The following is a 22,314-nucleotide window of genomic DNA, read 5'->3' on the forward strand; positions in this document are numbered from 1 at the left end:
CGATGCGCAGCGCTGCTCCCGCGATGTCCGGGCGGTTTGTCTTCAGGCATCCACGCCCGTCTTCTGTCTTCTGCTGGGAGCCGCCATTGTTTTTCCCCCAGGCGGCGCCTAGCATGACGTCAGCAGCGGCGTTTCATACTAGGCGCCGGCCCGGGAGAGAGCAATGGCGGCTCCCAGCAGAAGAAGGAAGACAAGCGCAGAGGCCTGAAGACAAGCGGAGCGGACATCGGGGGAGCAGCGCTGCACATCGGGGCCACCGGAGGGTGAGTATATAAGTTTTTTTTTTTTTTTTATGCTGGGGTGGCTGTATACTACACGGGGCAGGCTGTGTACTACTGGGGGCCGTCTGGGCTGGGCTGTATACTACACGGGGCAGGCTAGGGTGCTGTATACTACACGGGGCAGGCTAGGGTGCTGTATACTACTGGGGGCAGGCTGTATACTACTGGGGGCAAGCTGTATACTACTGGGGGCAGGCTGAGGTGGCTTTATACTACCGGGGGCAAGCTGTATACTACTGGCGGCAAGATGGGCAGGCTGTATACTACTGGGGGCAAGATGGGCTGGCTGTATACTACTGGGGGCAAGATGGGCTGGCTGTATACTACTGGGGGCAAGATGGGCTGGCTGTATACTACTGGGGGCAAGATGGGCTGGCTGTATACTACTGGGGGCAAGATGGGCTGGCTGTATACTACTGGGGGCAAGCTGGGCTGGCTGTATACTACTGGGGCAAGCTGGGCTGGTTGTATACTACTGGGGCAAGCAGGTCTGGCTGTATACTACTGGGGGCAGGCTGGGCTGGCTGTATACTACTGGGGACAGGCTGGGCTGGCTGTATACTACTGGGGACAGGCTGTATACTATAGGGGGCTGGTTGGCTGTATACTGGGGGGTCTGTGACCAATGCATTTCCCACTCTCGGCTTATACTTGAGTCAATAGGTTTTCCCAGTTTTTGGTGGTAAAATTAGGGGCCTTGGCTTATACTTGGGTCGTCTTATACCCAAGTATATACGGTAAGTCATATACGTTTGAATCTGTTTTAGCGTTTGCTCTTTTGGCCACCAACATGACTTTTGATCAGTTCTGTGATCATTACAAGCTTTTTAAATACAATAATTTTTTTTTACGAAATTATAGCTTTTTTCAACTTTTAAGATTTATCATTAAAAAAAACCTGAAAATTTTATGTTTATATACTTTCCAATTTTCTTGTAATCTTATAGTTGTACCCCAATGGGGAAGTTGAACATAACATACTGTTAATTTATTTAAACAGTGCCACATGGCTGTACTAAGTTCAGCGAGAATGTTAGTTGAGAAGACAAATTTTACTGTACTTTTTATCAGTAATTGAGGCTGCATGTTAGCCCTGTATTGGTAATAAAAATGGAAGTGGGTGGTTTAGATTATGGCGGACATCATGTAAAGCCCAGGTAAGGTTGGATGTAGTGATAAGAGATGTAGGCAAAGTCGAATTTAAAGTTAATTATAAAGTTAAAAGGAAACCATTGCAGCAATTGGCACATCAGTGAAACGCTGCTTAGGTGGATCCGTTGCTTACTGCACCCTCTACAGTTTTGATAAATGTGGGCCAGAAAGTTGCAATTCTTGGTCGTCCTGTACTTAATATTACAGATTTGTTTTGAGACATTTAATTGAGTTTCTGTGTTCAATAATAATAATAATAATAACAAATACAATGCAACTTATTAGGTTCTATCCATTTTGATGCATCCGCTTATGTCCTTCAATCGACCCCAAGAAACCAAGATGTTAAAGCTGTACTGCATTTTTTCACTGCAATTCCTTCTCTATGAGGTATGTGCTATGTGCAATGTATCATTGTTGGGCCTAAGTTTAAATATCATAATTTGTTCAGTATGGGGTAAGAACCTGGTTATGAAGATACATATTGTTTATTTGGCAAAAATTGTTGTGAATTAAGTTTTCTGCTACTTTGTGTTCCTCATTTGTGTCTTGCTTCTTATGGGTGACAGTCTTGTTGTGAGTCTCACCGCTTTTATTATGCTCATTTGGGATTCTACACAAGGAAGTATATATTGTTGTATGTTTTGTTTTAGATTATTTATATGACTATTTTCAATGCTTTTTTTTAGTTTTTTTTAATTAGCTTAAAGAAAAGTTGATGTGTTTACAATATTTTTTTCTTATAGAGATTCTTGAATCAAGACTGTGAGCCCATCGAATTTGCAGGACTTGTGACTCATTTACACTATCATGAACCATCAAATTTTGTGCTTGTCCGCTTTATAGAAAAAGGCTTGTTTCATCAATTGTGCAAACCAAGCTTGACAGGTACATAACTTCTTACATTCCAAATGTCTTACACTCAAGGTCGGACTGGCCCACCTCTGGGCCCCAAAGTCTTTTAGCTTAGCCTCTGACTGTGCTGTTGCTGACTTCGCCCCTGACGTCTGTGTCGGGACTTCTACTCTATATGTGTTACAGACCTGAATAACCGGATGGTGCAGGAAGCTATTAGCTCTCTGCATCATCACCAATTCCCTCTCTGAGGCTGTGATGATGGGAGGCATGGAGTGATGATGTCTGCTGGCATCACAGCCATAGAGGAAAATGAGAAGAGACAGCTGCTGGGGAACAGGGACAAGTGGAATATGTGGTATTTATTTTTTAAAAAATTCATTTGAAACAATGAAAAGAGAACAAGTGGGGACACAATATGGGGGAGGAATGAAAGAGGGTCACAGTTTGGGTGGAATAAGAGGGGAACCACAATATGGAGGCATATGATAGGAGGCCTACAATATGGGGGGATATGAGAGGGGGCCCACAATATGGGGGGTATGAGAACGAACCAAAAAAGGGACCATATGTGCGGGGGTCTGCAATTGGGGGTATCAGAGGGTGCCCCCAATATTTGGGTGGTATAGGTAGGGGCCACAATATATGGGATAGATGGGAATGGCCACAATATGAGGAGTATAGAAAGGAAAAGGCCACAGCATCCAATATGATGAAAAAGGTGATAAACCTTCACACAGGCATGAAAAATCTGCAACGTTTCGATTCACCATGAATCTTTGTCAAGCATGCAAACAATATAAATACACCCACTACCCGATGAACTCATTTCCTGTTTAAACATTAGGTAAAAAATCTCTTTATCAAATTTACATAATATATAGCAATATACCTCAATTACATACATATTCATATCATATAGTGGAAAACATACAAATATAAATAATCACCACAACTCTACAAGAGAAAATAGTCCATCCTTAAACAGATCATATACATATGTGTCATCAGGTCTCGTGTTAGTGTGTGTAATCACCGCACATCCTCCAGATCCTTGTTGCTATGATTTAATAACTGGTAACTTTTTTGGTTGCTGTCTCTTGTCTGCTTTTCCACAATATGAGGAGGAGATGAGAGAGGCAACAATATGAGGGGGATATGAGAGGGGCCACAATGTGAGGGGAATATGAGAGGGGCCACAATATGAGGGGAATATGAGAGGGGCCACAACATGAGGGGAATATGAGAGGGGCCACAACATGAGGGGAATATGAGAGGGGCCACAATATGAGGGGGAAATGAGAGGGGCCACAATATGAGGGGGAGATAAGAGGGGCCACAATATGAGGGGGAGATAAGAGGGGCCACAATATGAACGGTAATTGTGACACCACAATATGAGGGGGAGATGAGAGGCACCACAATATGAGCATGAGATGAGAGGGGCCACAATATGAGGATCAGAGACGATAATATGAGGTGTAGATGAGGGGCACCAATATGAGGAGGAGCGGAGAGGGGCCACAATATGAGGGGGGGGTGAGAGGCCAAAATATGAGGAAGAGATGAGAGGGTCCACAATATGAGGGGGAGATGAGAGGCCACAATATAAGCTGGAAGGGAGGGGCCACAATAGGAGCTGGCAGAGGCACTGATTGCTTTAAATAGTTCCTACCTAATGCTGGACCTTACATCCATGTTCACAAGATTGAATTACATTTTAGGTGCATTTGGAGAATCTTCTCCCTGAATGCATATGTATTTACACTTAAATGTTTGAGTTGGATAAGTAGCAACAAAACACGTTACTACTTACTGAACACAAGCGTTTAGGTCTAAACATATCGGCGTTCTGGAGGAGATTCTCCAGATGTGCCTAAAATGCATTTTAAAACACAATTCAATTGCACCTTGTGCATGTCTTAAGCTATGTTCACATTGGGGCACATTTACTAACGGTCCGCGGACCACATTTCCGTCGGGTTTCCCGACTATTTCCGATTTGCGGCGCATCTAACAGGGGTTTTTGGCGCACGCGATCACATTTTGGCGCAATTGCGCCGACTTTCATGCGACACGAATCGGGGGGCGTGGCCGTCGAACAACCCGACTGATTCAAATTAAGCATGTGATTTAGGATTCAAATTGTGTTGCAAGACATGCACTCACATACACCGGGAAGAAGATGGTGAACTCCGGCGGACCTCAGCGGGAAAGCGACACATGCAGGATATGGTAAATCATGCCGGACTTCACCCTCGTCGGACAGTCCGGATCTGGGATTGCGACAGGACCGCGTAAGTAAATGTGCCCCATTATGTGTTTGCATTGCATTTTAACACAAATTGCAAACACATGTGAAAAACCGCATCTCAAAATACATCAGTGTTTTTAATGTGATTAACTTTGGCTGGTTTGTCTCAGCACGGGTGAGCGATGTGCACTTCCCAAAACGAGCATATAAGGGCTTTCACATTTTTCCAGAGGGACAATAGGCAGCACCACCAAATGGTTAATGACGCCCAAAGCAATTGTTATGCAGATGTGGATAGATATTAGCTTGGTGGGCGGGCACATAATAAGCTCAATGTAGCAACCTAAGGGAGGTCTCCGTTAATGAGACCTGTTGACTACCCTTTGCCAATGAGGTTCAACAATGACAATGACATATTGCAAATTAGAGCTGACGACCCAGATTAGACTACCCATGATCCATGAAGCCAGACTTGACATTAGTGGGAGGAGCACTGAACAAAGACTACAACAATGAAAGTGTTCCCCTTCCAAATGGGTCATGTATATTGATTGTTTTTAAAGTGCATGTAAACCAGTTTAACATGTGCCTAATGTTCTTCATATTTATAACAACTTCTGCCATTGACAATGATGTGTGAACAAATTCAGAGGGAAGTATGCCAGGCTATTTATTGGTTCAAAAGCCACAAAAAGAACAGAGGCATGAAAAATTAGATCAACCAATAATATCTTTATTAACAGAAGAATACACCACAAAACATGCTTAAAAACCTTTAAAAATTGTGAACAAAGTCACAAATCAATGACATCCTCAGTATTGTGCTAAACACATGATAATGTGCACTATTCCCAGAACTCTAGCTCCCCCTACTGGCTACAATATAATATACAACCATGTGCAAAAATGAATATTATAAATGGTGAGCTAATCAAATCTTTGACAAGTCCATGCAGATGCAGAGTAATGACAAAAAAGGGGTGAAACACAATAATAGATGGACACACAATTCAAGGATCAGCAAAAGACCATGTACAAATAAGAAAATTGTATACCTAATGCTCAGGCCATGAGAGCGGGGTGCTGGGGATAGATGCCCCACGCGTATCGCTACCTCGTGGTAGCTTCCTCAGGGACCCCTAATAACATCTAATTGAAAAAATGTTTATATATGGCAGATTAATGAAACTGAATGTGAATGCCCAGATGAGAATACTTTAATATGGCAAAATTTATGGTTAAAAAGTTAACATTTTTAACCCCTTCCCGACATTTGACGTAATAGTACTGCATTGCGGGAGGTGCGTTCCCGCAAAATGCAGTACTATTACGTCATGCTTCTGGCCCCGGCTCCTGAACGGAGCCAGGGCCAGAAGCTGCGGATGTCAGCTATATATTATCGCCGACACCTGCCTCTAACACCCGCGATTGGAGATTTCACCGAACGCGGGAATTAACCCCTAACACGCTGCGGTCGCGCTGACCGCGGCGTGTTAGGGGGAATTTAAATTGAATCGGACCCCCCGCGGCGCTTACCGGGGGGGTCCGCTGTTCCGATCGCAGCCCCGGGACTGCCGGTGCCCGGGGCTGCGCGATCTCCTTCCTGTAGCCGGGTCTGTGCCTTCTGACAGGACCCGGCTGTAACACACTGAGCATGCGCAGCATGCTCAGTATGTTACATTACACAGTGTAATACATCTGTATTACACTGTGTAATGTGAAGAATAGCTTGAACAAGCGATCAGTGGATCACTTGTTCAAGCTAACCTGTAAAAGTAAATTAAAAAACATTTTTGAATAAAAAGAATTAATTAAATAATGTTAAAGTCCCCTAAACACAAATATTCCCTATACACATGCAATAAAGTGAGAAAAACACAAAATCGCCAAAAACCCCCCCACATATTTGGTATCGTCGCGTCCATAACAATCCGTACAACAACTCAGAAACATTATTGGACCCACTCGGTGAACGCTGTAAAAACAAAACCCGAAAAACACGCCAAAAATGTACATGTTTAATAAAATCTCTGCACAAAAATGTTCCAAAAAGTGATCAAAAAAAGTTATGTGCGCCAACATGGTACCACTGAAAAGAACAACTCAACACGTAAAAAATAAGCCCTAAACTAGCTCTGTCAACCAAAAAATATTAAAGTTACGTCTCCGAAAAGATGGCGATGCAAAAACAAATGAGATTTCCTCTAGATTAGTTTTATCCAGTAAAATTGTAAAAATAAATGAAAAACTATATAAATTAGGTATCGCCGTAATCGTAGTGATCTGTAGAATAAAGATAATATAGTATTTTTAATGTACGGTGTAAGACCCCCAAAAAATACAAAAAGAAAGTAAACCAAAATTGACAATTTTCTTTTCACCCATACATTCAAGAGTTAATAAAACCTCATCAATTAGCTAATGACCCAATAAAATGAAGAATTTGTAAAGTGCATCTCATGTCACAAAAAATAAGCCCTCATATGTCCAAATTGCCCCCCAAAAAAAAGATTGTATAGCCAATAAAAAGTGACAATGCATAATCTGCTCTGAATGGCGCAGCTTCCCTTAGATGCCCTGGCGTGTGCCCATACAGCAGGTTACCACCACATATGGGGTATTGTTATATGCGGGAGGGATAGGGTATCAAATTTTGTGGAGCGTTTTGGTATTTTATCCACCGAAAATTTGTACATTTTTTGAAAAACACATTAATTTAGCCCAAAAAATGTCCCTTTCAAAATTGCATCCGATTTTGTTTTAAACCCTGTAAATCAATTAAAAGGTTAACAAACTTCATAAAAGTTGTTTTACGTACGTTTAGGGGTATAGCTTATATAAGGGGGTAATTTATGGGGTTTTACTTTTATTTAGGTCTCTCAAAGTGACTTGAAACCTGAGCAGGTCCCTCAATAGCAGGATTTTGCGTTTTTTATGAAAATGTGAAAAATTGCACCTAACGTTCAAAGTCCCATAACATCCTACAAAAATAAGAGGATGCATAAAAAACCATGTCCACATAAAGAAGATATTCGGTGAATGTTAGTTATTAAGTATTTTTGCGGTTATGACTATGTATGGAAAAAGTAGAACATTTTGAAGTTCGAAAATCAAGAATTTTTCCAAATTTTCACCAAATATCTGATTTTCTCATAAATAAATGCAAAACATACCACGAAAATTTTTCAACTAACAATTTTAAAATCACTTGGATATGTTAAAGCGTTTCAAAGTTATAACCACCTATAGTGACACAGGGCAGATTTGAAAAAATGGGCCGTGTCAGGAAGGTGAAAAGTGGCTTCAGCGTTAAGGGGTTAAATGGGCAAGGAAAAATTTAAAAATTGGCTTAGTTATTAAGGTGGGGGAGGGGTGTAAAACAACTGGAAACTGCCACCCAAGTAAACACATCTTTCTAAGCACATATAATCTACAAAAGATCCTTTCATGCCTATAAACTCTGCAACAAAATCAGGCCCCAGACTCAGACAAAGTCACCATGAGTGTTAAAGAGAACCTGTCAGACAAGCCCCAAAACTAAATATGTTTTTTATAAACTGCCATTAGAAAGCATTGCCCTATCCCTGCTGTCCCTCTACATGCCTGTAAGCTCAAATGGTCAGGTTCTAAATCTGTATGCAAATGACCTGATAAGAGGTCCAATGAATCATAATCATATTCAGCAGTCTAGCTTATACATGAATGGGAGGCAGAGCCACACCCTCCCATTGCTTGACTGACGCTTCCTGAAGCCTGTGTGTGTATGAGACACTCCTGTACACATGACTGATAGCCTGTGTAATGATGTGAGGTATAATGGTGTAGTGGCTCCTCCATGTGGTTCCTGGTGCTGATGGCCACGTCCCCTGCAGCCTGTGTGTGCATGAGATACTCCTATACACATGACTGACAGCCTGTATAATGTTGTGAGGTATAATGGTGTAATGACTCCTCCATGTGCTTCCTGGTGCTGGTGCCCCCTGCAGCCTGTGTGTATGAGATACTCCTATACACATGACTGACAGCCTGTATAAAGATGTGACACTCCTGTAGCTGGCTCGTCTATGTGCTTCCTGGTGTTTGCGGCCGTGCCCCTGCAGGCTGTGTGTATGAGATACTCCTACACTCATGACTGACAGCCTGTATAATGATGTGATGTATAATGGTGTAATGACTCCTCCATGTGCTTCCTGGTGCTGGCGCCCTCTGCAGCCTGTGTGTGTATGAGATACTCCTATACACATGACTGACAGCCTGTATAAGGATGTGACACTCCTGTAGCTGGCTCGTCTATGTGCTTCCTGGTGGTGGTGGTGCCCCCTGCAGGCTGTGTGTGTACAAGGGATACAACTGCTCCAGGATACAGCCATGTGAACGGGAGGAGAGAGCATGTCAGGTACTTGTGTAGCTGATGTCTGTGTCTCTCACACAAGCACTAGAAATTACTTTACTATACATTACACACAGACATGAGCAGGGGGAGGAGAGGGGAGGGGCAACAGGGGTGACATCACTTTCTCTCTCCATGGGACCAACCACATTTACATAATAAAGAAAAAATGACTTTACAATGATTAATGTATGAATTGACTAGATAAACGCAGGGATAGAATCTTTGTGAGCTGCTCCAACAGGTAGTGGTGACAGAATTATTGACAGAGACCTGATGACAGGTCCTGTGATGAGGTCCTCCATTTTTGGCCTTCTTTATCCTTCTAACCCATTAGGTCAGCAAGATGTGGATGTGAATTCCCTAGGCCTGGGACACAGGATTGCAGCATTAACTAGTTGTCTTTTTATGGTCTTCCTATAAGTTCTCATTGCATATTGTAGAACTGGCACATTCACCATTATCCCAGACAGAGCTCCTCATATACTCTCTAAAATTCCTGCAGTTTTTGAAAATTTAAGATGTGTAGCAGGGTGCCCGTTGCAATTTAGGTACATGGTTCCACAAGGTCATTATTTTATAGCCCAGTTTTTGGAACTTACTAGCTAGGTAAGACTTCTAAACCTTCTGCTGCATGTGACTGTTGTGTTGTGTAACTATCCTAGTGATGGGAAAATCTTTGTTGAAGGGGCATATGGGATAACTCTCATAGCTTTTGTTATTTGTTGCATAGATCCTAATAAATTTCCAGACTCGGTAATGGAAACCCTTGTGCTGATATTAGCAAACCTATTTGGGAGACACTACTTACCACCAACCATTTCCCCGGGTGAAGAAACATTTTTTCAGTCAAAGGTAAACAAGAGTTCCAAATGTTTGCAGCTAAAGGGCCACCCACTTTCAGTAAATACAAAAAGAGTATGGCACCTTCTTATGTCCCTGTATAAGATTTGGAGCTCATACAGTAGGCTGAATTGCTTTTACTTATCCAGTATGTTTTAATATCTGACCTTTATTTTTGCTACAGGTTTTTCTTGATAACCTTCCAGATGATTTTATTGCTGCTGTCAAGGAACACAACTGGAAGGTTGCAACTGTGTTTGGACAGTGTATTCTTGCAGGCTCAAAACTAGCGGATCTGGAGAAGGAATATCAGCTACCACTTTCAAATATCAGTAAGTATTATCTGAAATATCTGCTGAAAACTTTACTTCTCTTCTACAGTTTGTACAGTTGTTTGAGGTGTTTTAACCCTTTAATGACCCAGGATGTGGATGTCCTTTCTAATAAGGGGTTTCAGGCCATACTCATCCTGGTGATCATGTGTACACACAGCCTTGCTCCTGCTTCATCTGCCCTGAAGGGGAAAAGCTCCAGTTAGTGGACTTTAACCCTTTAACTGTTGCAACCAATGAAGGAAGGAGGCTCCCTGGATGCTGGGAAGTTGCCATGGCAGTGGGTGGCCTAATAATGGTCTGCCATAAGAAAACATCAAAACACATTTCTGTGCCTCCCAAATCATTGAAATAAAAAGCTATCAAAAAGTCAGATGTAACCAAAATTATTCCTCACAAAACGAAATCTCAAGCTACATAAAACTAGCCATAAAACCACTCTTTTTATGAAAAATAAAATAAAATATAGGGCAATATAAAGACAAATGATTTTCTCAAAAAAGGTGTTTTTATATAAAAGTTGTAAGATGTAAGAAAACATAAACATATCTTGTATCTTTACAATCACATGGGCCCTCAAATAATTGTTAGCATGCTAATTACATTGTATGGTGACTGGCACAAAAATTTTAATTAAAAAAGGTGGCAGAATTGTCATTTTGTTTTATTCTCTGCCCAATAAAGAGTTAATAAATGTTGTAAATGTTATGTTGTTTTATGTATACACTCAGAGTATATGTTGGGAAAGCTCCCGACGGATACACTGAGCCTATACATTGACATATAGTGGTGATCCATATGTTGGATCCACCGAAAAAGGCAGGAGGGTAAGACATAGCATACTAGGTTTTTCCATCCTGCTTCCTCCTGTTAAGTGACATCAGCGGAGGTAATAGGAGGCTATGGGAGCGAATGCAACACACTGCATCCTTCCCCCCCAGTCTCGCCTGAGCAGGAGGGACCGGGTGATGTCACTGGTCATATTCAGACAGTGACCTCACTGGGGAAACACCCCCCGGACGTCGGTAACAGCCAATTGCCGGGTGCTGATGATGTACACTCCTCCCCCCCCCCCCTTTCAGGGCGATCCCCAGGCGAGGTATCCCATTTTATAAGCATACAGTGGGATTTGTCTCTGCCATACGTTGTAAGGACACATCGAAATCACCCCCTCTGGACTTGTCCTTACATCGTATGGGAAATAACATGATGTGAACTCAGCCTTATTATGATAAAAACAGAGCCCTTTGAAAAATGCAGCTTATTCTAAAAAAAAGCAAGCCTATGCCTATGTTGACATAACTGTAAAACTAGTATACAAAATAAACTTCAAAGTATCTGCAACAGAAAGCTGCCATGTTTCTCATAGCACAGGAATACATCTCTTAATAAGCCCCCTGTCCGTCCCTCCCCTTTGGAAGCTTCAGCAATAGCCGTTGCTATATGAACACTAAAAGATTAAATGAACACACAAAGTATGTAACTGCCTCCACGGAGGTCATTCGGTGTTATGCCAGGTGTGCAAAGGCCCCAAGTGATGCCAGTAGTTGGTTAAAGTAGTGGCCTGACCTTAAACATCATCTCAACTACAAAACCTGAATGCAAGTAGCAGGAGCTGGCACCAGGCTGCTGGTGCTTGGACAAACTGATCAGGTAACACTACACTCCAATTACCATATTTTTCGGACTACAAGGCGCACCGGATTATAAAGCGCACCATCAATAAATGCCTGCTAAAATGTCTAGGTTCATACATAAGGCGCACTGGATTATAAGGCGCACCTGATTAGAAGGATGAATGACCAGCAGGTGGCAGACCTGTGCACAGTTCAAGGCATGTTGTCTGTAAGTACGGTTCATATATAAGGCGCACTGGACTATAAGGCGCACCTTTGATTTCTGAGAAAATCAAAGGATTTTTTGTGCTCCTTATAATCCGAAAAATACGGTATGTAGCATTCTGGATGTACTGGAAACACCTTTAGCGTTTGCTTGAGCGTTTCATTTTAATGCACTGTCTATATTTAGACTTTTCAGGTAGAAAGTGTGTGGAATCAGGATTGGTGGATCATTTGATGTCATGCTGTAGAGGAAGAAGTGGAATCAACCCTTTTGCATGTCTCTCTGGAAATACAGATAATGACTTAATGAGTATGGAAAATCTGAGTAGTGTAAGTAAAAGAATTTGCACCACACTAGTAAAATGTATGTATATAAAGTTCCCTTTTATGAGATTGTGGTGAAGATAATAAATGAATTTGTGATATTCTATTGCTACCACTAGGTGGGGCTTCCTGTATATGAGATTATACAGCTCATTGAACCCCTTGGTCTATGATGGAGTGAAGCAGTTCAGGAGTTCTAGGAGTGGGCTTGTTTGAAAGAAAAAACATCTTGAGTTCACTGGGTTATTTTTAGTTGAATAAGGAAATTTTATGTTAAAAAAGTTTAAATAATACTTATGATATTCCAACAGCTCATGATGCAGACAGCTAACATCCCTGAGATGCACATCCCACTGTTAGCCTATAAGAAAACTGATCTCTTTGGCAGAAAAAGATACCTTAATGCCTATGCTTTGGATTTCTTCAAACATGGCTCTCTGAATGCCATTGCAAAGGACAATCGGTACGTTACAGTGGGTTACAGATTTGTTTGAATGCTTACATAAGATAGCAGAAGTGTAGCTACACTTTTTTCACGTTTTGAGAATATTTTTGTATTATATAACAAAAAGTTAACAAATATAAGCCATAAAAATACTAAGAAAAAAGTGTATAGAGAGGCTAATGAGTGTGTGCTTAAGTATTAGCACTTAGTGAATAAAACAAATGATAAAGGGAAAAGGAGGGTTCGGTTAGCTTTTGTGTCTAACTCCAAACTGAGGTACAGTATACCCAGTGGAAATGTGAACAAGCAATGGGAAAAAACGGGGTTGTTTAATGATGTGCAAGCCCTGGATTAGTTTAAAACATGGTAATTTATTTGATAGACTGAGCAATGCTTTTCAACGCCAAATCGGCATCATCATCAGGCAAATAAAAATAGCAACTGTACAGGTAGAAATCTAAAAACAAAATAAAATAGAAAAAATGACCTAAGTAAAAGTGATAGAGTATGCAAATATATATATTGTATGTATATCATTTACACACTCTCTCATATAACACACACACACATATACATATAAATTCACACATATATATTTATTCTCTGAAAATTGATAATAAATACTAGTTGTAAATTTAATTGTAAATATCAAATAATTAATATAAAAGGGGCTACCAAAAAATGAAGAAAAGCGGAAATGAAAACCAAGGCTTCAACAAAGGCCTGCTGCGGTTGAAACGCACGTTGGGGTGCACGCCAGGTAATAGACTGTCCTTTTGTATGTCACATTAGCCTTATGTTCGCCTTACTGGTGTTCATACTCTCATCACTGGTTGTGTTTTTTGCTTTTGTGACTCTGGCTTTTATTATGGCTTTTGTGTAAGCCATTTAATAATTTCACTTTGCCATTTTTTTTTCTCTTACACTACAGTGTTGGGTCACATTACTGTATATCTATAAGTGCCTTATTATTTTGTCTTATTATCAATGTAATTAATAAGGATTAACACTTCTTGTATCTTTGTTGAAGCCTTGGTTTTTATTTCTGCTTTTCTTCGTTTTTTGGTAGTCTCTGATTCTCAAGAGGTTTTCTTTTGGCTTATCTGGTACACAGATGTATTACTGTATGGCCTTTTTTGTTTGGTTTATGTTATATAAAAGGGGGTTGGGACCCTTTCCAGAGCTCCTGTTCTAAACCCTGATGTGTGCAGCAAAATTTTATACATGGATAATATATTAGCAATGGACAGGTATATAAAGCTGCTGGAAGAAGAGCTTTTATGGAGTGGGCCAGTATATGTCAGTATAAGTCAGTATGTGGGTAGGGTGGGTTGAGCATAAATTAATATTGGGTGTCTGTGGAGCAGAAGGGAGGAAAAGTATGAATATAACACTGGGTAGGAGATTGGTGGGATGAGAAAACTCATAGCTGTAGCTGATCGTGTTCAGCGTGCCTGTGATATGGCCACGCGCCAAACTGTTCTGCTTTATGTGTAGTGATGCCAGCTGAGCCCAGGAAGTTGGGGAAAGTGTCGCGAGTGTAGTAGTTGATACAGGCGCATGCACATTGTGTGTATTGTACGATCGTGGAGCAAAGATGGTATGAGATTGTGTAGTTGAGTGGATTGTGGGGTGGACGTACATGTAAATGGTAAAATGGGGTGTTAAAAACGGACTTAAGTGGAAATGTATCAGGAAGCTGGATTAAATGATGATGAAAAATGATGCTAGATGATAGATAAGAGCTCTAGATAACATAATGATGATGTCGAGGCTATGGTCAAAGAGTGGTCATATATAGATATTGATTTTTTTCTCAGCGATTCATTTGTAACCTTACCTGATGAAGAGGCCCTTTGTACCTTAAAAGCTTCGAGCAAATATTATGTTTCTGCCAATTAAGGTATCATTCGTTAAGCACAGTTGTAATTTTTAAACAAAAATATCATAGAAGAATGTTTATACCAACATTTGGAAAGAATAAAACAATGGTTTTCAATTTACAGGAGACAAAGTGGTCACCCACTAATTTTTGAGATCACATGGAATGTTGAGTATTCCAGACCTGTTCATACAATATGGTGTCCATTTTTTCTGTGGTGTGGTGCCTGTCCGGCCCCGGGGCCCATAGCCATGGGAGCTTATCCTGCCTGTATAGATACAGGGGGATGCACCCAGTAGCGTATGGGACCCACTAGAACAAGGTCACTGTGGTTAGTGGGCTTATGCAATTTGATGTACCTTAGAACCTCAAGTTCAATTTATTAATGTAGCCTACGCCAATAGATTATTGTATTATGTGTGTATGTGCCGTCAACATCTTTCTTTCCTAATTTTGGAAAGAATGTACAGCTCTCCCATGTTTAAGATTCATTTGAATTTAAAAAATGTCTTCACCCTGTCCATGTGAAATATAAATAATAAATATTCCAGTAAATAATTTTTTTGGGAGGGGGGCATGGGGTTAATCCGTCTGTGCGGTTAAAGCTACACAGTGCAGTCATTTCCTACAACCCCTTGTACAGTGGAGGTCAGAGTAACAATTTTGATGCAAAACAATCTTAGTTTGCCCTTTACTTTACAATTTTTATCCCCCTTTACTTTACAATTTTACTATTTTTGCTGTTTTAGCACCAATAACTCAGACTCTGGGATTTTACACTGACCATCACTAAGCAGACACTTTGTGATTCTTCTGTGCTGTGTGCGGACAATGTGCTTAGATTATAAGGGGTTAGCTACACTTTTATTTAGCTTCAGAACATTCTACTAGTATGCAACACAGAAAAAGAGATATAAGATACTGTATAAAGATTCAGGGTTGGATCCAGGGCAACCGAAATTGTATATACCAGAACTGATAGAGACTGGTTGGAATATCAGTAAAATGCTGTATTCTTGTTAATAACATTGAATTTGAGACTGTGTTATTTTGTTATCCTGAGTACATTTAAGAATCTTATCTTCATGGGAATACCCCTTTGCCTGTATTTTGCTTATGGCAATAAAGTTAAATGTGTTGGGTTTTGGGTGCACAGGCACTTTCAAACACATGTTTAAAAATGGTTTAACAATAGGTTCCTTAGTCAAACAGTGTCATGTTTGCCTGTAATATGTAAGCGTAAGGCTACATTCACACTAACGTATGGGGGACGTATATACGGCCGACGTATATACGGCCGATATACGTCCCCCATACACTTCTATGGGCGCACGGCACCCTACGGGAGCGGTACGGTGCAGCACACGTGCGGCACCGTACCGTTCCATACCCGGGAAAAAGATAGGACCTGTCCTATCTTTTCCCGTAATACGGCGCCGTGCGCCATAGGTTGCTATGGAGAGGAGCGGGGGTGAGCTGCGCTCACCTCCTCCTCCTCTCCCCGTACACTGACGTTGCCCGCTACGGTACGGGCGGGCAACGGCAGTGTGAATATAGCCTTAGGGTTAAAATAAACAGTGCAGTCGAGATGCACTCAAATTAACACCTCATGCCAGTAATTCATTACAAGTGTAACTTAATGAAAACAGTGACTGAATAACAATTTTGTCATGAATAATCATGTGAGCGGTTTCACTGACCCTTGTCATTTAAAGGGCATCTACCACCAGGATCAAGGTCTGTGTGTAAATGAGCCCAGGGGGCTCCAAGTTTCATGGGCATTAATGGAGGCGGGAGCCCCTCGGGCTCATTTGCATACAGTCTTTCATCCTGGTGGTAGATGTCCTTTAAGCAAATCCCCAGGTGACCTAGGACAGCCCTTTCACATGGCAGTGTTTTGAATATTGTTTTCCTGAAGTATTTGTAAGCCAAGACCAATAGAAAAACTATAAAAAGATTATGATTTTGACTTTCAAATTCCAACACAAAATAGTGATGAGAATATTCTCTTCTATGTGCAGGTTACTGGCCCACTTCCTTATTTCCTCCCAAAGTTCATTTTGTGAAAATATTTTACGCAAGTTCATTGAACTTTTGTGAATTTAATCTAAGCCTTTTAATAGAATAAAAAAATATTTTTCATCCCAAGACACAGTTGATTTAAAGCTTTATAATGTGTTCACATCCCTAATGGATCACAGACATTTTTTGTTTAGTTTTTCTATAATCATAGCAAAACTATCCAGAATCTGCAATGCATCAAGAGCAATTGAACAAAAAATAAAGTAATTAAAACAGGCTGCCAAAAGTTGGACAAACAACAAAAAAATGTTTGTAAAAAATAAAATAAGTCAAAATCAAAAAAGAAAAACATAAAATCACCTGTAAATTCATGTTCATCAGCCATGCAAACAAGTAATAAAGGACATGTAAATGTGTCAAAAATGTTTAATATGTGAATAGCTACTAAACCCGTTTTATATTTCACTTAAAGGTTTAATTCAGGAGCCGCCTTTTATTCACTGAGGGACTTCTACCTTACCATAGCTTCTTTAAGGTAAGCATTCTTTCTGTTCTAGTGCTGTATCCCTGGTATTGTACCTACTGTAGCTTTAACCCCTTCAGGACTCAGCCTATTTTGGCTCTTTGGACACAGCCCCATTTTTCAAATCTGCCCTGTGTCACTATAAGTGGTTATAACTTTGGAACGCTTTGACATATCCAGTGGATTTTGAGATTGTTTTCTCGTGACACATTGTACTTCAAATTAGTTGAAAATTTGAAAATGGAGAATCTTTCAAAAAAATTTTTTTTCATAACTAAAGATATTCAAAGCTCTAAAGTCTCTACTTTTTAAGCAGATAGTCATAGCACCTAAATTTCATAGCACTTACATTTCCCTATGCTGGCATGTTTTTTTAAGAATCCACATATTTTACTACAATGTTATGAGGTTTACAATTTGGGTAAAATTTTTCACTAAATTTGGAAAATCCCCAAAACCTGTATTTAGAAGGACCTGCTCATCTTTCAATTGACTGTGAGAGGCCTAAATAATAGCAAGACTTGTAAATTACCCCATTATGGAAACTATACCTCTCAACATTTTAAAAAGCACATTTAATAAGTTTGTAAACCATTTAGGTGTTTTATGGGGATTAAAATAAAATGGGGTGCAGTCAACAAATTGTAATACTTTTTGGCAATAAATTCCAGAAAATGAAACATTCGCAATGGATTAAATGACAAAAGGCTCCACAAAGTTTGAGACCCAATTTCTCCCAAATATGCCAATACCCTATATGTGGTGGTAAACTGCTGTATAGGCACATGGCCGCACATAGATCGGAAGGAGGCGCCTTCTACATTGTCACATTGTACAGGCTATAATTATTTCTTTTTTTAATGTGGATATATAAGAGCTAATTTATTTGCTGGATGAAATGCATTTTTCTGGTTCATAATCTTGGGGCATCTATAGCTAATTGATGAAATCTTATTAACTTAATCATCAATTTTTGGTAAAATTTTTCAGCTTTTTTTATTTTTTGGGCCTTTCACTATACCATAAAAATAATATGTTATTTTTATTCTATGGGTCACCACAATCACAAATGTTTGTATGGGAATGTATAATTTTAGGGGCTTTTATTTATTTTTTGTTTTAAACTTGTTTATTAAACTTATTCATTACTAATTTTACTTTATACAAACTTGGACTTTAACTAGCGACACTCCACTACAATACTGTCCCTCGGGGCAGTTGGCAGGCCTTGGGGCTGCTTTAAGAGGTTCGGATCACCCGTTAATCGCATGGGGGTCCGATCCCTAAGACCATTACATGCTGCGATAAAAGCTGTGATAAAAACTGACACCTGCTGCTTCTGGTGCCAGCTCTGCTTCTGGTGCCAGAAGCTGAATATAATACCAAGTACCTTCCCGTAAGGACATACTATTACGTCCAGGTGAGGAAAGGTGTTAAACAAAGATTCTAAATATGATTTGAGCCCTGGTCATAACTACAACCAGCATTTAAAGCCTTAACCAGAGAGATAAGAAAACCTTCTCATTGACTTGTAGATTTGGTAAGAATCTGGCAATTTATAAAAAAATAAAGATAAGACATGGCGGTTTATTTTCTAATTTCCAAGACAATTAAAAGGAAATCTACCATAAAAAACAAGCATGATAAACCAAGGACACTTACTTAGGAGCGTAACTACAGCAGAAGAAGTCAGAGCAGCTGCTATGGGGCCCGCAGTGTCAGGGAGCCCCGCCATCCAACCTGACACACGGAAGAATGGAGTATGTGCACCAATATATACATATTATGCTCACATCTATAATTAATGCTGTGTACTTCCCACATGTGGTTATCAGACCTGTGTAAGTGTATAAATGTATAAGTGACAGCCAGCATGGGTTTACTAAGGATAGAAGGTGTCAGACTAACCTGATCTGCTTCTATGAAGAAGTGAGCAGATCCCTGGACGGAGGAGCTGCTGTGGATATTGTATTCTTGGACTTTGCAAAGGCATTTGACACTGTCCCTCATAGACACCTGATGGGTTAAATTAGGGCTATTGGTTTGGCAGGAATCATTTGCAATTGGATTGAGAACTGGGTGAAGAATCCAATCCCGAGAGTTGTGGTCAATGATTCCTACTCAGAATGGTCACCAGTTATAAGTGGTGTACCCAGGGTTCTGTGCTTGGCCCACTACTATTTAATATATTTATTAATGATATAGAGGTAGGAATTAATAGCGCCATGTCTATTTTTGCAGATGACACCAAGCTGTGTAGTGTAATACAGTCTATGGAGGATGTTCATTGGCTGCAGGGTGACTTGGACAAACTGAGTGTTTGGTCATCTACTTGGCAAATGAGGTTCAATGTGGATAAATGTAAGGTTATGCACCCGGAGGCTTATAATCCACAGGCAACATATGTCCTTGGGGGAGTAAATCTGAGAGAGTCCCTTGGTGAGAATGACCTGGGGGTACTAGTAGATCATAAATTAAATAACAGCATGAAATAAATCAGCTTCCTCTAAAGCCAGCAAGATCTTGTCATGTATCAAAAGTAGTATGGACTCTTGTGATAGGGATGTAATATTACCACTATACAAGGCACTGGTTCGGCCTCACCTAGAATATGCTGTTCAGTTCTGGGCTCCGGTCCATAAAAAGGATGCCCTGGAGCTAGAGAGGGTGGAACGTAGAGCCACAAAAATGAAAAGTGTTATAGAGGGTCTCTTATGAGGAAAGATTAAAACAACTAGATTTATTAAGTCTGGAAAAGAGACGACTACGAGGGGGCATGATTAATTTATATAAATATACAAATGGTCCATACAAAAAATATAGTGGAAAGTTGTTCCAGATTAAATAAAGAGACGAGGGGGCACGGTCTCCGTCTGAAGAAAACAAGGTTTAATCACCAGAGGTGACAGGGCTTTTTTTTTTTTTACTATGAGAACTGTCAATCTGTGGAATAGCCTGCCTCAGGTGCTGGTCACAGCAGGGACAGCAGAAAGCTTCAAGAAGGGCCTAGATGCCTTTTTACATTTAAATAACATTGATGGTTATGTTATATAGAACTGTTTCCCCTAACCCAGTGGTGGTGAACCTATGGCACGGGTGCCAGAGGTAACACTCAGAGCCCTCTCTATGGACATCCGCGCCTTCAACCCATCTCAGAGTTTGCTAAACAAGACTCAAAGCCTCTTGCAGTCCCAGGCAGCCCAAGACCCTGGAACTACATTGATAATACAAACTTCTCTTTCTTTCTACTTTATTGGTGTCCTCAGGTGCCTATACGATTTAAACCTGTGACACAGCAGGGAGTGATAAGTTACTAACCTAAATAGTTGCATTGGCATTTTGCAAAAAAATAAGTTGGTTTTGTTTGTAGTTTGGAACTCAGGGTCTAAAAAGTGTGCCATCACTGCCCTAACCCTTCCCTTCCTTGTCAGAACTTGATGGACATGTGTCTTTTTTCAACTGTATAAACTATGATACTAAGATATATCAGTGCATAAATGAGTACGCGCATTCGTATAAATGGGTGTATGTGTGTAAGGGTGTATAAACATGCAAGTATACAAATATATATATTTTATAGGTGTGTGGGGGGGGGTAATAAGCAGTAGTTTTATTATAATTGGGATATAATAAAACAATGTGTTTCTGCCTTGCTTTATAAAAAATCAATTTACGTCAACCTGGAAAGGCTGCAATATGAAGCTGAAATGCATTGTTTGTAACTACACCAATAATAATGCAACTCAAACAAGTAGCGCCTGCCTACTTATATCTTTTCCACATGTTACATTGTTAATAGTTTTGTTTGAGAAATCTTTGCTGGGTTTCTAATTATAATACTTGATGTAAATATCCTTTCTCATCCTTAAAGGGGTTTTCCAAAAGATAATTATAAAAAAATAATTAACATGTACTTACCTCCTCAATCCCTCCTGATGTCCCTGCCATGGTCTCTCCATGCTGTGCTCCGAGGGACACAGAAGCTGCACTCAGACGCACTTCATGCCGGCAGAGTGCCTGGCCAAACCCACCAATTCCCTATACCAGCACTGTATCAAGCTCTTGGATATGGTCATGGGTGAACATGCCTGGCCGACTGGAAGCTGGTCTGAATGCAGCCTCCGTGCCCTTGTAAGCAAACAGGGCCGGGCACTACGAGGGACCGAGTTTTTTTTTTTTTTTTTCTCTCTCTCTCTCTCTCTAAGAGAACTCCTTCAAATTGCTTTGTTTTTTAATCTTTTTGTTTTATTCTATTAAGGAAAATGAAATAATTTTAATAACCATTGAATTGTTTTTTTTCTCCCCCATCAGCGTTTCTTTGAAAGAATTGTGTGATACCGACCCAGTTGCGTTGGCCTTTGAACAGCTGAGATTGACGTATCATGAAAAACTACATGCTGTGTGGCAAACAGTATAGCAACTTTTAAGATTACATTCCACATCAGGAGCCTACATTAGAGAATTGCTCTATCATTGATGAAATAGCATAAAATGCTTCTATAGTTCGCCATAGGAAACTGACCATAACAGAAATGAAGTCCATATGGATCCGTCCATGCGTTTACATTTAATCTGTGTTCTGAAAATGGAAATATAGCCGAGGACTCATTTTACGTAGTTCTATTCCACTTTATAAGGCTGCCTGCACATGAACGTGTTCTGATTCCACACAGGCGAAAAAGTTTGTATGCATGTACCCATAGAATGGTAAAGTTCTGTAAATTGAATAAAATTAAGCAATGTAACAAAAATATTTGTAATCTTACAGTCTCAAAGTTAAAACTTTAAGAAAACCTCAAAAGTAGCTGTTGAGTAAAGGGCAGCTTGGTAATTATTTAAAAAAACTGAAGTTTCAATCATTACTGTTTTATTCTCTATTAGTCAAAATCAGAATGTCATTGTGCATTTTTAAATGTTTGTAATAAAAGTGATTATTGTTATTAGATCATAGTGTATTTGTCTTGTATCAAATTCCCTATTTATTTAGTACAGTGCAAACAAAACATGATTATTCTTGCAGCATTATTGTTGTAGGGCACATTGTATCTTTATTTTCACTGGCTTTTTTCCTTCCCTTTTTGCACATTTTTTTTGTGCATACGCCATGGCGTAGTTTGTTGGTTTGTGTGTGTTGTCTTTTGCAATGTTCTCAATGTATCTTTTCAAGGCA

At 40.1% G+C, this 22,314-nt stretch overlaps 1 protein-coding gene across 1 annotated transcript in view; it reads left to right on the forward strand.

The window, feature by feature from the left end:
• DDX60 (DExD/H-box helicase 60) overlaps positions 1 to 22,087 on the forward strand; it is a 129,619-nt gene extending 107,532 nt beyond the window's left edge. Inside the window, 8 exon segments of the mRNA XM_072120049.1 lie at positions 1,719 to 1,823; positions 2,180 to 2,321; positions 9,666 to 9,787; positions 9,960 to 10,107; positions 12,136 to 12,278; positions 12,584 to 12,735; positions 17,094 to 17,156; positions 21,456 to 22,087. Coding sequence (XP_071976150.1) covers positions 1,719 to 1,823; positions 2,180 to 2,321; positions 9,666 to 9,787; positions 9,960 to 10,107; positions 12,136 to 12,278; positions 12,584 to 12,735; positions 17,094 to 17,156; positions 21,456 to 21,561 — 981 coding nt within the window. The 3' untranslated portion in view covers positions 21,562 to 22,087.
• Positions 22,088 to 22,314: the final 227 nt, after the last annotated feature.

This window comes from Engystomops pustulosus, chromosome 1 (assembly GCF_040894005.1).
Source record: "Engystomops pustulosus chromosome 1, aEngPut4.maternal, whole genome shotgun sequence".
Lineage (NCBI taxonomy): Eukaryota > Metazoa > Chordata > Amphibia > Anura > Leptodactylidae > Engystomops > Engystomops pustulosus.